The 14,279-nt window shown below is 43.1% G+C and overlaps 1 protein-coding gene across 1 annotated transcript in view; it reads left to right on the top strand.

Annotated features, from left to right (window-relative positions):
- Positions 1-6,061, top strand: part of MBD2 (methyl-CpG binding domain protein 2) — a 45,251-nt gene extending 39,190 nt beyond the window's left edge. Inside the window, exons 4-6 of the mRNA XM_071729703.1 lie at positions 2,404-2,494; positions 3,713-3,890; positions 5,894-6,061. Coding sequence (XP_071585804.1) covers positions 2,404-2,494; positions 3,713-3,890; positions 5,894-6,023 — 399 coding nt within the window. The 3' untranslated portion in view covers positions 6,024-6,061. The remainder of the gene's footprint in view (positions 1-2,403; positions 2,495-3,712; positions 3,891-5,893) is intronic.
- The last annotated feature ends 8,218 nt before the right edge of the window (positions 6,062-14,279 follow it).

Here is a 14,279-nt window from a genome sequence, read left to right as displayed (position 1 = left end):
TGTGGATCAGCTGGAAGGCAGGAGGGCTCTGCAGAGGGACCTGGAGAGACTGGAGAGTTGGGCTGATGCCAAGGGGATGAGGTTGAAGATTCCAAGGGCCGGGTCCTGCCCTTTGGCCACAAGAACCCCCTGGGGAGCTCCAGGCTGGGCAGAGAGTGGCAGAAAGGGAGCTGGGAGTCTGGATTGCCAGGAAGCTGAAGAGGAGGCAGCAGTGTGCCCAGGTGGCCAAGAAGGCCAATGGCATCCTGGGCTGGCTGAGGAACAGCGTGGCCAGCAGGTCCAGGGAAGGGATTCTGCCCCTGTGCTCAGCCCTGGGGAGGCCACAGCTTGAGTCCTGGGTCCAGTTCTGGGCCCCTCAGCTGAGGAAGGAGCTTGAGGTGCTGGAGCAGGTCCAGAGAAGAGCAAGGAGGCTGGGAAGGGATCCAGCAGCAGAATTCCTGGGAGGAAGGGCTGAGGGAGCTGGGGGTGTTGAGGCTGGAGAAGAGGAGGCTCAGGGGAGACCTCATCACTCTCTCCAACTCCCTGAAAGGAGGTTGGAGCCAGGGGGGGGTTGGGCTCTTTTCCCAGGCAACTCTCAGCAAGACAAGAGGGCACAAGAGGTCTCAAGTTGTGCCAGGGGAGGTTTAGGTTGGCCATGAGAAAGAATTTCTTTCCCCAGAGGGTGCTCAGACCTTGGAATGGGCTGCCCAGGGAAGGGGTGGATTCTCCATCCCTGGAGATATTTCCAAAGAGCCTGGATGTGGCACTCAGTGCCATGGGCTGGGAACCACGGGGGGAGTGGAGCAAGGCTTGGACTTGAGGAGCTCTGAGCTCCCTTCCAACCCAGCCCATTCTAGGATTCTGTGCTTCTAAGTTCTAGGAGTATTTCCAGGTTTTAGCTTTTGCTTGGCAAGAGGTAACCTTAAGGCTGATGAAAAAACCCCTGAGGTTTATGTTTGTATGGTTTCTTAAGGCTAGGAAAAAAAAAAACCAACCCAAAAACCCAAGAGGGATTGGGCAAAGCTTCATTTAGTGTGATGGTCCAGAGAAGAGCAAGGAGGCTCCTGGGTTGTTTGGAGTAGGGAACTGAAGAATCTAAAGGTGAACCCTTGAAATAGTGAAAAACATGAATAAATTCTGCACACTTCCAAGTTGGGAAGCTCACCCAGTGAGAAAATACTGAATTTCTAGGATTTTACTTTGATTTTATTCATTTTTTTTAATCCTAATGCACACTTGAGAGTTTGGCTGCTGAGCTGCTGGTTTTGTCTTTGTAAGGAAGGTTTTCTCCAGCTTTCTGGACAGTTTTAAGGCACTGCCCCTTCATCCATGGAGCTCTGAGGACTGCTACAAACCATCTAAAATGCTCTCTTGGGGTGGAGGCTTTGCATAGGGGTGGACTAAAAATAGTGGACTAAAAAATTCCCATTTAACCAATCCAAGAGTTGTCCTGCTCCTCAGCTGACAACATAGCTCAAACCTGGGTTGGAATAATAATAAATACCAGTTAATAAATACCAATAAAAATAAATACCAGTTAGGAGTGAGGAGTCCCTTTCCAGCAAGCATTTGAAGTCGTTCAAATAAAATAAAAATCAAATAGCAACCAGTATTTTGCATTTAGAAAAGTGCTTTTTTTCTTTGCATAATTCCATGTTTTATTTGCAGTCAGTAGGAAATTCTTAATGCTGGGGTAGAGATGGTTTGGTGTACTTTTTTTCTTTGCCTTTATTACCTCTGTAGTTAAAAAAAAAATGTGTTTTTTTTTTTTTTCTGCCTCAGCAGTGTCCTGAGCAGCAGAGGTTCCCCAGAAAATCCCAGAGGATGCTCCAGTTGTTTCACTTCCAGTTTTATGACAGGATGGGGCATTTGGAAGCCCTACCTTAAGCTCAGCTTTTTGGACACCCACCCACCACCATTTCCTAGGAATGGGAATTACTGCTGCTTTAGTTTTTGCCTCACATTTCACAGCCATGAAAATAATCAGACTTTTTTTTTTATTTTTCCCTTAATCAAACCTTTCCTTAATGCTCTTTCCACAGGGAATTGCATAGCTGCCTTCTTCCTTACCTCCTTATTAAGATTATTTGTTAAATATTGCTTCCCATGGAATGGAAATCACCTTTTCAAGTATTTTTCATCACTGTTTTGTGTGTAAGAAAAAAAGCTGATTTTAAGGAATGGCTGTGGCCAATCTCCAGGATGAGTCAGGGAAATCTGTGCCATGGTTTCTGTGAGAAATGGAAACATGTTCAATAAAACAAAATAAATGTGGATTTATTCTGTATTTCTTCCCAAAACTGGAAAGATTTTTATTTCCAGATGTTTGGCTCTTTGGAGCACGAATGCTTTTGATTTCCTTGAGCTGATTTAGGTGTTTTTTTTAATTCTTCCTAATGATCAATCTTGTTTTCTCTTTCTCAGCTTTTCTGGGAGAAGAGGCTACAAGGCCTGAGTGCATCTGATGTCAGTGAACAAATCATAAAATCCATGGAGCTACCTAAAGGTCTTCAAGGTATTGTGTCTTCATTTTTGCAGTAAAATCCTCCCAAATCAGGGAATTCTGGGTGCTCTTAACAGATTTTCAGTTTCTGGTCAGATGAAATAAATGTAAATATTCTTGCTGGCAAAATCCCTGCATTCTCCAAAACAAAAAAAAAGTTGTTTTTTAATTCACTTGTGTCCTTGTGTCCTTCAGAACTCCATTTTTTCTTGCTGAAAGTTGATCCAAAATCCCTCCAAGCCATAATTCAGAATTAATAATTTGTGCCTTAACTTGGGAGGGTTTTTTTGGGAACTGGAGTGTTGGGAAAACTCCAGTGTTTAGTTTTCCAGAATAAATTTAAAACTTTGGAGCATTGAAGCTGGTGAGCTCCAAGCTATAATTCAGAATTAATAATTTGTGCCTTAACTTGGGAGGGTTTTTTTGGGAACTGGAGTGTTGGGAAAACTCCAGTGTTTGGTTTTCCAGAATAAATTTAAAACTTTGGAGCATTGAAGCTGGTGAGCTCCAAGCCATAATTCAGAATTAATAATTTATGCCTTAACTTGGGAGGGTTTTTTTTTGGGAACTGGAGTGTTGGGAAAACTCCAGTGTTTGGTTTTCCAGAATAAATTTAAAACTTTGGAGCATTGAAGCTGGTGAGCTCCAAGCCATAATTCAGAATTAATAATTTGTGCCTTAACTTGGGAGGGTTTTTTTGGGAACTGGAGTGTTGGGAAAACTCCAGTGTTTGGTTTTCCAGAATAAATTTAAAACTTTGGAGCATTGAAGCTGGTGAGCTCCAAGCCATAATTCAGAATTAATAATTTATGCCTTAACTTGGGAGGGTTTTTTTGGGAACTGGAGTGTTGGGAAAACTCCAGTGTTTAGTTTTCCAGAATAAATTTAAAACTTTGGAGCATTGAAGCTGGTGAGCTCCAAGCCATAATTCAGAATTAATAATTTGTGCCTTAACTTAGGAGGGTTTTTTGGGAACTGGAGTGTTGGGAAAACTCCAGTGTTTGGTTTTCCAGAATAAATTTAAAACTTTGGAGCACTAAAGCAGGTGAGGGTTAACTCCAGGAAGCTGCAAAGAAACCATTGGAATATATACCTGACCAATTTGGGATTTAATTGCTAGAAACAACCAGTTTGACCAATTCAGCTGCTTTTTGAGCACTGAGATGACAAAGCCAGCTGGAAGAAGTTGCTTTTAGGTGCTCAGATTCTTCTGGGAACTCTTTTTTGCAGGAGTTGGCCCTGGGAACAATGATGACACCCTCTTGTCAGCTGTTGCCAGTGCCCTGCACACCAGTTCTGCACCCATCACAGGGCAGCTCTCTGCAGCTGTGGAGAAGAACCCAGCAGTCTGGCTCAACACATCTCAGCCCCTCTGCAAAGCTTTCATAGTCACAGATGATGACATCAGGTAAGTTCTCTGAAGCCTTGGAGAAAAAAAAAAGGATTAAAAGCAAGTGGAATTCAAGGAGATTCCTTGCTGGAGAGAGCAGAAGCAAAATGTGCTTCTTCTACCTGCTGACTGGTTCTGTAACTTGAAAAAAAAAAAATTGATTTTATATTTCCTTCTCTTCCCTTTTTCCTCTGCCTTTTTCCCTTCCCTTTTTCCCTTCCCTTTTTCCTTTCCCTTTTTCCTTTCCCTTCCTTCCCTTCCCTTTTTCCTTTCCTTTCCTTTCCTTTTTCCTTTCCTTTTTCCTTTCCTTTCCTTTCCTGTCCTTTCCTTTTTCCTTTCCTTTCCTTTCCTTTTTCCTTTCCTTTCCTTTCCTTTCCTTTCCTTTCCTTTTTCCTTTCCTTTCCTTTTTCCTTTCCTTTCCTTTCCTTTCCTTTCCTTTCCTTTCCTTTCCTTTCCTTTCCTTTCCTTTCCTTTCCTTTCCTTTCCTTTCCTTTCCTTTCCTTTCCTTTCCTTTCCTTTCCTTCCCTTCCCTTCCCTTCCCTTCCCTTCCCTTCCCTTCCCTTCCCTTCCCTTCCCTTCCCTTCCCTTTTTCCTTTCCTTTCCTTTCCTTTTTCCTTTCCTTTCCTTTCCTTTCCTTTTTCCTTTCCTTTCCTTCCCTTTTTCCTTTCCTTTCCTTTCCTTTCCTTTCCTTTCCTTTCCTTTCCTTTCCTTTCCTTTCCTTTCCTTTTTCCTTTCCTTTTTCCCTTCCTTTCCCTTCCTTTTTCCTTTCCTTTCCTTTCCTTTCCTTTCCCTTCCCTTCCCTTCCCTTCCCTTCCCTTCCCTTCCCTTCCCTTCCCTCCCCTTCCCTTCCCTTCCCTTCCCTTCCCTTCCCTGTACAAGTTTAATCCTGGGACTCTCCTCCCATCCTTAATTTTCCCTCAGTCTAAAAAAAATCCTTGTAGGTCGCTTCCCCCTGGAGCAATTCTCTCCTGTCTTGTTCTGAGGGAAAGGAAGGGCTGAGAAACCAGTCCTGAGGCATTGATGGAAGTGCTGTGCTCCCAGTTTACCAGTATGGAGGAAATTGAGTCCATCAGCAGCAAATTCCCAGCTGACACTAAGCTGGGGGGAGTGTGGATCAGCTGGAAGGCAGGAGGGCTCTGCAGAGGGACCTGGAGAGACTGGAGAGTTGGGCTGATGCCAAGGGGATGAGGTTGAAGATTCCAAGGGCCGGGTCCTGCCCTTTGGCCACAAGAACCCCCTGGGGAGCTCCAGGCTGGGCAGAGAGTGGCAGAAAGGGAGCTGGGAGTCTGGATTGCCAGGAAGCTGAAGAGGAGGCAGCAGTGTGCCCAGGTGGCCAAGAAGGCCAATGGCATCCTGGGCTGGCTCAGGAACAGCGTGGCCAGCAGGTCCAGGGAAGGGATTCTGCCCCTGTGCTCAGCCCTGGGGAGGCCACAGCTTGAGTCCTGGGTCCAGTTCTGGGCCCCTCAGCTCAGCTCAGCTCAGCTCAGCTGAGGAAGGAGCTTGAGGTGCTGGAGCAGGTCCAGAGAAGAGCAAGGAGGCTGGGAAGGGATCCAGCAGAATTCCTGGGAGGAAGGGCTGAGGGAGCTGGGGGTGTTGAGGCTGGAGAAGAGGAGGCTCAGGGGAGACCTCCTCACTCTCTCCAACTCCCTGAAAGGAGGTTGGAGCCAGGGGGGGGTTGGGCTCTTTTCCCAGGCAACTCTCAGCAAGACAAGAGGGCACAAGAGGTCTCAAGTTGTGCCAGGGGAGGTTTAGGTTGGCCATGAGAAAGAATTTCTTTCCCCAGAGGGTGCTCAGCCCTTGGAATGGGCTGCCCAGGGAAGGGGTGGATTCTCCAGCCCTGGAGATATTTCCAAAGAGCCTGGATGTGGCACTCAGTGCCATGGGCTGGGAACCACGGGGGGAGTGGAGCAAGGCTTGGACTTGAGGAGCTCTGAGCTCCCTTCCAACCCAGACCATTCCAGGATTCTAGGATTATATTCAAGCTTGGTGTTTCTGCCCCCTTTTCCCTTCTGTTTTCTCAGGAAACAAGAGGAGAGGGTGCAACAAGTGCGGAAAAAGCTGGAGGAAGCCCTCATGGCAGACATTTTATCCCGAGCAGCTGACACAACAAAAGATCTGGATGTGGAAATGGATAATGGAGAGGAAGCATAAAAAAAAAAAAAAACCCAGGTGGGTCAGGGCTCCTGGAGCCACACCCTGAGATGGTTCTGTCCCAGCCCCTGCCATCTCTCAGCTGTGTCACACACAGGGAGTCAGCAGACTGGGGAGATTTGGGAATAGGGACAGGAACATCCTCTCCTTAAATACTCCACAGCTCAGCAGGGAGGAAAAGAAGAGTGGGTTTCATCCTTTTTGCAGCCAAACCCCTGTTTCTAGAACAAGGTGAATTTTCTGGCACCTCCTGCTTGCTGTGAGACTGGACCAGAGCACTCCCAGTAACTTTTCCAATTTTAATTTATTTTTATTTTTTAATTCATGACTCCCTGAAACTTCATTTTATTTTTCAACCTCTCTGAATTTATCTTCCAAGGCATCTCCTCCTGGCTCACACGTGGCTGAGCTGTTGATTTGCCCAACACTTTAAAAAATCCTTGTAATCACCTGCAGAAAAATGAGAATTCCTTCCCTTCTTTCCACATTTATAAAAATGCAGAGCTCTGAGGGGTTGTAACACCTCATTAGGGCTTGGAACACCTACAGCTTCTTTCTGGAGTCTGTGTAATCTTAAAAAGTTCTTTTTCTTTTCTTTAGAAAATTAGAATGAGAAACCAAATCTATTTCTACCACCCCCACCTGAGCACTCGTGGCTGGTGCAATTTTTATTGTCATTTTCTCTTCAGTGCAATGGGAAGAGAAATTTGATCAGGAACTTGTGGCTAAGAGCTCTTTGCACTGGTATTTATTGGGCACTTAACAGCCCCCATATTCCTGATGTTTTCCAGGCTCCTGGCATCTTCCTTGAATTTAATTTTAAATTCTTAATTTCTGAGTAATTGTCCTCTAAAAACCTGATTATGGGTAAGTTTCAAGGAAATCAAGACAGAACATTGGAGTAAGAGGTGAAACTTCAAAACTTTCTTGAGAATCAAATTGTCCCTTTGGATTTTTTCCTTTGGAATTGTTCAGTCAGAGCATCACAAGTGGCCTCATTTTCACACTGGCTCTTTATTAATCTTTATTAATTAATAAACCTTAAGTTTCATCAGCTTGGGAGCTCATGATCTGTTTCCATCTTCTATAAAACTGCTTTTTTTTTTTTATTTTTCTTGCCTTGGTGGCTTGACTTAGACTTACAGAAGATTTTTTTCTTTTCTACAGACCCTTATTCCAGTCTGATCTTCTATATAAATATTTCTGTACACATTCTGCTTTATTTAAAAGCCAAAAATTCAGATTTCAGGCTGCAGTGAAGCACTGGGAGGGATGTTAAAAACACCTTGTGGGCTTGGGTTGTGCTTCTTAGGTTGGATTATTTTTTTTCTTACCTATTTCTGAGCTCTTTGTGAACCTTGTGGGGTTGGGTTAATTTTTTTCTTACCTATTTCTGAGCTCTTTGTGAACCTTGTGGGCTTGGGTTGTGCTTCTTAGGTTGGGTTAAATTTTTTCTTACCTATTTCTGAGCTCTTTGTGAACCTTGTGGGCTTGGGTTGTGCTTCTTAGGTTGGATTTTTTTTTTCTTACCTATTTCTGAGCTCTTTATGAACCTGGTGGGGTTGGGTTGTGCTTCTTAGGTTGGGTTAATTTTTTTCTTACCTATTTCTCAGCTCTTTCTGAACCTTGTGGGGTTGGGTTGTGCTTCTTAGGTTGGATTTTTTTTTTTCTTACCTATTTCTGAGCTCTGTGTGAACCTGGTGGGGTTGGGTTGTGCTTCTTAGGTTGGATTATTTTTTTTTCTTATATATTTCTGAGCTCTTTATGAACCTTGTGGGGTTGGGCTGTGCTTCTTAGGTTGGATTATTTTTTTTCTTACCTATTTCTGAGCTCTTTGTGAACCTTGTGGGGTTGGGTTGTGCTTCTTAGGTTGGATTATTTTTTTTCTTACCTATTTCTGAGCTCTTTGTGAACCTGGTGGGCTTGGGTTGTGCTTCTTAGGTTGGATTTTTTTTTTCTTACCTATTTCTGAGCTCTTTGTGAACCTTGTGGGGTTGGGCTGTGCTTCTTAGGTTGGATTAATTTTTTTCTTACCTATTTCTGAGCTCTTTCTGAACCTTGTGGGGTTGGGTTGTGCTTCTTAGGTTGGGTTAATTTTTTTCTTACCTATTTCTGAGCTCTTTATGAACCTGGTGGGGTTGGGTTGTGCTTCTTAGGTTGGGTTAATTTTTTTCTTACCTATTTCTGAGCTCTTTCTGAACCTTGTGGGGTTGGGTTAATTTTTTTCTTACCTATTTCTGAGCTCTTTATGAACCTTGTGGGCTTGGGTTGTGCTTCTTAGGTTGGATTTTTTTTTTTTCTTACCTATTTCTGAGCTCTTTGTGAACCTTGTGGGCTTGGGTTGTGCTTCTTAGGTTGGATTATTTTTTTCTTACCTATTTCTGAGCTCTTTATGAACCTTGTGGCCTTAGGTTGTGCTTCTTAGGTTGGATTTTTTTTTTTCTTACCTATTTCTGAGCTCTTTCTGAACCTTGTGGGGTTGGGTTAATTTTTTTCTTACCTATTTCTGAGCTCTTTGTGAACCTTGTGGGGTTGGGCTGTGCTTCTTAGGTTGGATTATTTTTTTTCTTACCTATTTCTGAGCTCTTTCTGAACCTGGTGGGGTTGGGTTGTGCTTCTTAGGTTGGGTTATTTTTTTTCTTACCTATTTCTGAGCTCTTTCTGAACCTTGTGGGGTTGGGTTGTGCTTCTTAGGTTGGATTATTTTTTTTTCTTATATATTTCTGAGCTCTTTGTGAACCTTGTGGGGTTGGGTTGTGCTTCTTAGGTTGGATTATTTTTTTTCTTACCTATTTCTGAGCTCTTTATGAACCTGGTGGGGTTGGGTTGTGCTTCTTAGGTTGGGTTATTTTTTTTCTTACCTATTTCTGAGCTCTTTCTGAACCTTGTGGGGTTGGGTTAATTTTTTTCTTACCTATTTCTGAGCTCTTTGTGAACCTGGTGGGCTTGGGTTGTGCTTCTTAGGTTGGATTATTTTTTTTTCTTTTATATTTCTGAGCTCTTTGTGAACCTGGTGGGCTTGGGTTGTGCTTCTTAGGTTGGGTTAATTTTTTTCTTACCTATTTCTGAGCTCTTTATGAACCTTGTGGGCTTGGGTTGTGCTACTTAGGTTGGATTTTTTTTTTTCCTTACCTATTTCTGAGCTCTTTCTGAACCTTGTGGGGTTGGGTTAATTTTTTTCTTACCTATTTCTGAGCTCTTTATGAACCTTGTGGGGTTGGGTTGTGCTTCTTAGGTTGGATTATTTTTTTTCTTATATATTTCTGAGCTCTTTCTGAACCTTGTGGGGTTGGGTTGTGCTTCTTAGGTTGGGTTAATTTTTTTCTTACCTATTTCTGAGCTCTTTCTGAACCTTGTGGGGTTGGGTTAATTTTTTTCTTACCTATTTCTGAGCTCTTTGTGAACCTGGTGGGCTTGGGTTGTGCTTCTTAGGTTGGATTTTTTTTTTTTCTTACCTATTTCTGAGCTCTTTGTGAACCTTGTGGGCTTGGGTTGTGCTTCTTAGGTTGGATTATTTTTTTCTTACCTATTTCTGAGCTCTTTATGAACCTTGTGGCCTTAGGTTGTGCTTCTTAGGTTGGATTTTTTTTTTTCTTACCTATTTCTGAGCTCTTTATGAACCTTGTGGGGTTGGGTTGTGCTTCTTAGGTTGGGTTAATTTTTTTCTTACCTATTTCTGAGCTCTTTGTGAACCTTGTGGGCTTGGGTTGTGCTTCTTAGGTTGGATTATTTTTTTTCTTACCTATTTCTGAGCTCTTTGTGAACCTTGTGGGGTTGGGTTGTGCTTCTTAGGTTGGATTATTTTTTTTCCTTACCTATTTCTGAGCTCTTTGTGAACCTTGTGGGCTTGGGTTGTGCTTCTTAGGTTGGGTTAATTTTTTTCTTACCTATTTCTGAGCTCTTTATGAACCTTGTGGCCTTAGGTTGTGCTTCTTAGGTTGGATTTTTTTTTTTCTTACCTATTTCTGAGCTCTTTCTGAACCTTGTGGGGTTGGGTTGTGCTTCTTAGGTTGGGTTAATTTTTTTCTTACCTATTTCTGAGCTCTTTCTGAACCTTGTGGGGTTGGGTTGTGCTACTTAGGTTGGATTATTTTTTTTCTTACCTATTTCTGAGCTCTTTATGAACCTTGTGGGGTTGGGTTGTGCTTCTTAGGTTGGGTTAATTTTTTTCTTACCTATTTCTGAGCTCTTTCTGAACCTGGTGGGGTTGGGTTGTGCTTCTTAGGTTGGATTATTTTTTTTTCTTATATATTTCTGAGCTCTTTGTGAACCTTGTGGGGTTGGGTTAATTTTTTTCTTACCTATTTCTGAGCTCTTTATGAACCTTGTGGGCTTGGGTTGTGCTTCTTAGGTTGGATTATTTTTTTTCTTACCTATTTTTGAGCTCTTTGTGAACCTTGTGGGCTTGGGTTGTGCTTCTTAGGTTGGATTATTTTTTTTCTTACCTATTTCTGAGCTCTTTATGAACCTTGTGGGGTTTGGTTGTGCTTCTTAGGTTGGATTATTTTTTTTCTTACCTATTTCTGAGCTCTTTATGAAGGGGTTTCAACATGGAACTGGACCACAACTGCCTCCCCTGAGTCTTTTGACTCCACCAGCAGCTTTTCCTTCTCCCAAAGGATTAATTTTGGTTTTTTTTTTCCAGGTACTTTTAACTGACTTGTCCCAGGAGGAATTTCCTAAAAGACAGAGGCACTTTTCTCCTTTGGTCTTTCATGAGAAGAAGAACCAGACCTGTGCACATTTCTAGAGCTTTCTACTAGCATTAAAACCAATGCCTTTTTTAGACTCCTATTTTTTGATGTATATATCTTATTTGAAAAGCAACTTTATTTTGTGTCCTAAGACTTCCAAGTCCTTTTTTTAAAGTATCCAATGTTACCCTTCACCTAAAGCTGAGCTTTTGGATGCCAGGTTGCAAACCTACTGGAATTCTCTTGCCTGTACTGAATAGTTGGTTTTCCTGTGGTTTTTTCCTAAGGACAGATCAGGAGAACAATTTCCCCATGAAAGATAATTGTGACTCTGTATATAAACAGATTTTTATACCTATGGGTGGGAAGCACCTGTACATTTCTTCTGTCAGCACTGTAAAGAGAAATAAATAACTATATTCCAAGCAGCTGAGAAGTTGTGGTGTGGATGGAATAATCAAAAAATAAATAAGCAGCATGATTTCTTTTCCAGGGATCTGCTTTGAGGTCAAAGGGAGGCTGTGAGGAAAGTGTCTTCAGAGCAGAATGCAGCAGGGCTCAAAACCTGAGTTGTTTCTGCATCCCCAGCCAAAGCTGTTTGGACACTGGGGCACTGCCAAGGTACCTGGGAAGTGAGTTGGGGCTTTATGAATCAGAAAACTCAGAAAAAATTCTTAAATTGAAGGGTGCTGAGCCCTTTTGCCAGGATTCCCAGAGAAGCTGTGGCTGCCCCATCCCTGGAAGTTAAAGGTGGGATGGGGCTTGGAGCAACCTGGGCTGTGGGAGGTGTCCCTGCCTCTGGAAAAGGGTTGGGATTGGATAAACTTTAAGGTTTCTTCCAACCCAAACCAGTCTGGGACTCTTTTTTAAAATTATTATTATTATTATTAATTTTTTTTAAAGCAAAAATGACTCCTGAAATAAAATCTGTGAAACTGAGCAGTTTTTGGACATGGGGATTAGAAAGTTGGACTTTTGGCAAGGTCTTGGAGTTATAGGATGAGGGGGAATGGCTTGAAACTGGAAGAGGGGAGATTTAGGTTGGGATTGGGAAGAAATTCCTTAATTTGAGGGTGCTGAGCCCCTGGGCCAGGTTTCCCAGAGAAGCTGTGGCTGCCCCATCCCTGGAAGTTGAAGGTTGGATGGGGCTTGGAGCAACCTGGGCTGGTGGGAGGTGTCCCTGCCTCTGGAAAAGGGTTGGGATTGGATAAACTTTAAGGTTTTCTTCCAACCCAAACCAGTCTGGGACTCTTTTTTTAATTATTATTATTATTATTATTAATTTTTTTAAAGGCAAAAAATGACTCCTGAAATAAAATCTGTGAAACTGAGCAGTTTTTGGACATGGGGATTAGAAAGTTGGACTTTTGGCAAGGGCTTGGAGTTATAGGATGAGGGGGAATGGCTTGAAACTGGAAGAGGGGAGATTTAGGTTAAACTTTGGGATGAAATTCCTTAATTTGAGGGTGCTGAGCCCCTGTGCCAGGATTCCCAGAGAAGCTGTGGCTGCCCCATCCCTGGAAGGTTGAAGGTTGGATGGGGGCTTGGAGCAACCTGGGCTGTGGAGGTGTCCCTGCCCATGGAAAAGGGTTGGGATTGGATAAACTTTAAGGTTTCTTCCAACCCAAACCAGTCTGGGACTTTTTTCTTATTATTATTAATTTTTTTAAAGGCAAAAGTGACTCCTGAAATAAAATCTGTGAAACTGAGCAGGTTTTGGACATGGGGATTAGAAAGTTGGACTTTTGGCAAGGGCTTGGAGTTATAGGATGAGGGGGAATGGCTTGAAACTGGAAGAGGGGAGATTTAGGTTGGGATTGGGAAGAAATTCCTTAATTTGAGGGTGCTGAGCACCTGTGCCAGGATTCCCAGAGAAGCTGTGGCTGCCCCATCCCTGGAAGTTGAAGGTTGGATGGGGCTTGGAGCAACCTGGGCTGGTGGGAGGTGTCCCTGCCTCTGGAAAAGGGTTGGGATTGGATAAACTTTAAGGTTTCTTCCAACCCAAACCAGTCTGGGACTTTTTTCTTATTATTATTAATTTTTTTTAAAGGCAAAAATGACTCCTGAAATAAAATCTGTGAAACTGAGCAGGTTTTGGACATGGGGATTAGAAAGTTGGACTTTTGGCAAGGGAATGGAGTTATAGGATGAGGGGGAATGGCTTGAAACTGGAAGAGGGGAGATTTAGGTTAAACTTTGGGATGAAATTCCTTAATTTGAGGGTGCTGAGCCCCTGGGCCAGGATTCCCAGAGAAGCTGTGGCTGCCCCATCCCTGGAAGTTGAAGGTTGGATGGGGCTTGGAGCAACCTGGGCTGGTGGGAGGTGTCCCTGCCCATGGAAAAGGGTTGGGATTGGATAAACTTTAAGGTTTCTTCCAACCCAAACCAGTTTGGGACTCTTTTTTAAAATTATTATTATTATTATTAATTTTTTTTTAAAGCAAAAATGACTCATGAAATAAAATCTGTGAAACTGGGTAGTTTTTGGACATGGGGATTAGAAAGTTGGACTTTTGGCAAGGGCTTGGAGTTATAGGATGAGGGGGAATGGCTTGAAACTGGAAGAGGGGAGATTTAGGTTGGGATTGGGAAGAAATTCCTTAATTTGAGGGTGCTGAGCCCCTGTGCCAGGATTCCCAGAGAAGCTGTGGCTGCCCCATCCCTGGAAGTTGAAGGTTGGATGGGGCTTGGAGCAACCTGGGCTGTGGGAGGTGTCCCTGCCTCTGGAAAAGGGTTGGGATTGGATAAACTTTAAGGTTTCTTCCAACCCAAACCAGTCTGTGACTTTTTTCTTATTATTATTAATTTTTTTAAAAGGCAAAATTGACTCCTGAAATAAAATCTGTGAAACTGAGCAGTTTTTGGACATGGGGATTAGAAAGTTGGACTTTTGGCAAGGGAATGGAGTTATAGGATGAGGGGGAATGACTTGAAACTGGAAGAGGGGAGATTTAGATTGGGATTGGGAAGAAATTCCTTAATTTGAGGGTGCTGAGCCCCTGTGCCAGGATTCCCAGAGAAGCTGTGGCTGCCCCATCCCTGGAAGTTGAAGGTTGGATGGGGCTTGGAGCAACCTGGGCTGTGGGAGGTGTCCCTGCCTCTGGAAAAGGGTTGGGATTGGATAAACTTTAAGGTTTCTTCCAACCCAAACCAGTCTGGGGCTCTTTTTAAAAATTATTATTATTATTATTATTATTATTATTATTATTATTATTATTAATTTTTTTAAAGGCAAAAGTGACTCCTGAAATAAAATCTGTGAAACTGAGCAGGTTTTGGACATGGGGATTAGAAAGTTGGACTTTTGGCAAGGGCTTGGAGTTATAGGATGAGGGGGAATGGCTTGAAACTGGAAGAGGGGAGATTTAGGTTAAACATTGGGATGAAATTCCTTAATTTGAGGGTGCTGAGCCCCTGGGCCAGGATTCCCAGAGAAGCTGTGGCTGCCCCATCCCTGGAAGTTGAAGGTTGGATGGGGCTTGGAGCAACCTGGGCTGTGGGAGGTGTCCCTGCCTCTGGAAAAGGGTTGGGATTGGATAAACTTTAAGGTTTCTTCCAACCC

Source organism: Heliangelus exortis, chromosome W, assembly GCF_036169615.1.
Source record: "Heliangelus exortis chromosome W, bHelExo1.hap1, whole genome shotgun sequence".
Lineage (NCBI taxonomy): Eukaryota > Metazoa > Chordata > Aves > Apodiformes > Trochilidae > Heliangelus > Heliangelus exortis.
Note: the sequence above shows the minus strand (reverse complement) of the source record. Positions and strands in the feature narration are given on the sequence as shown.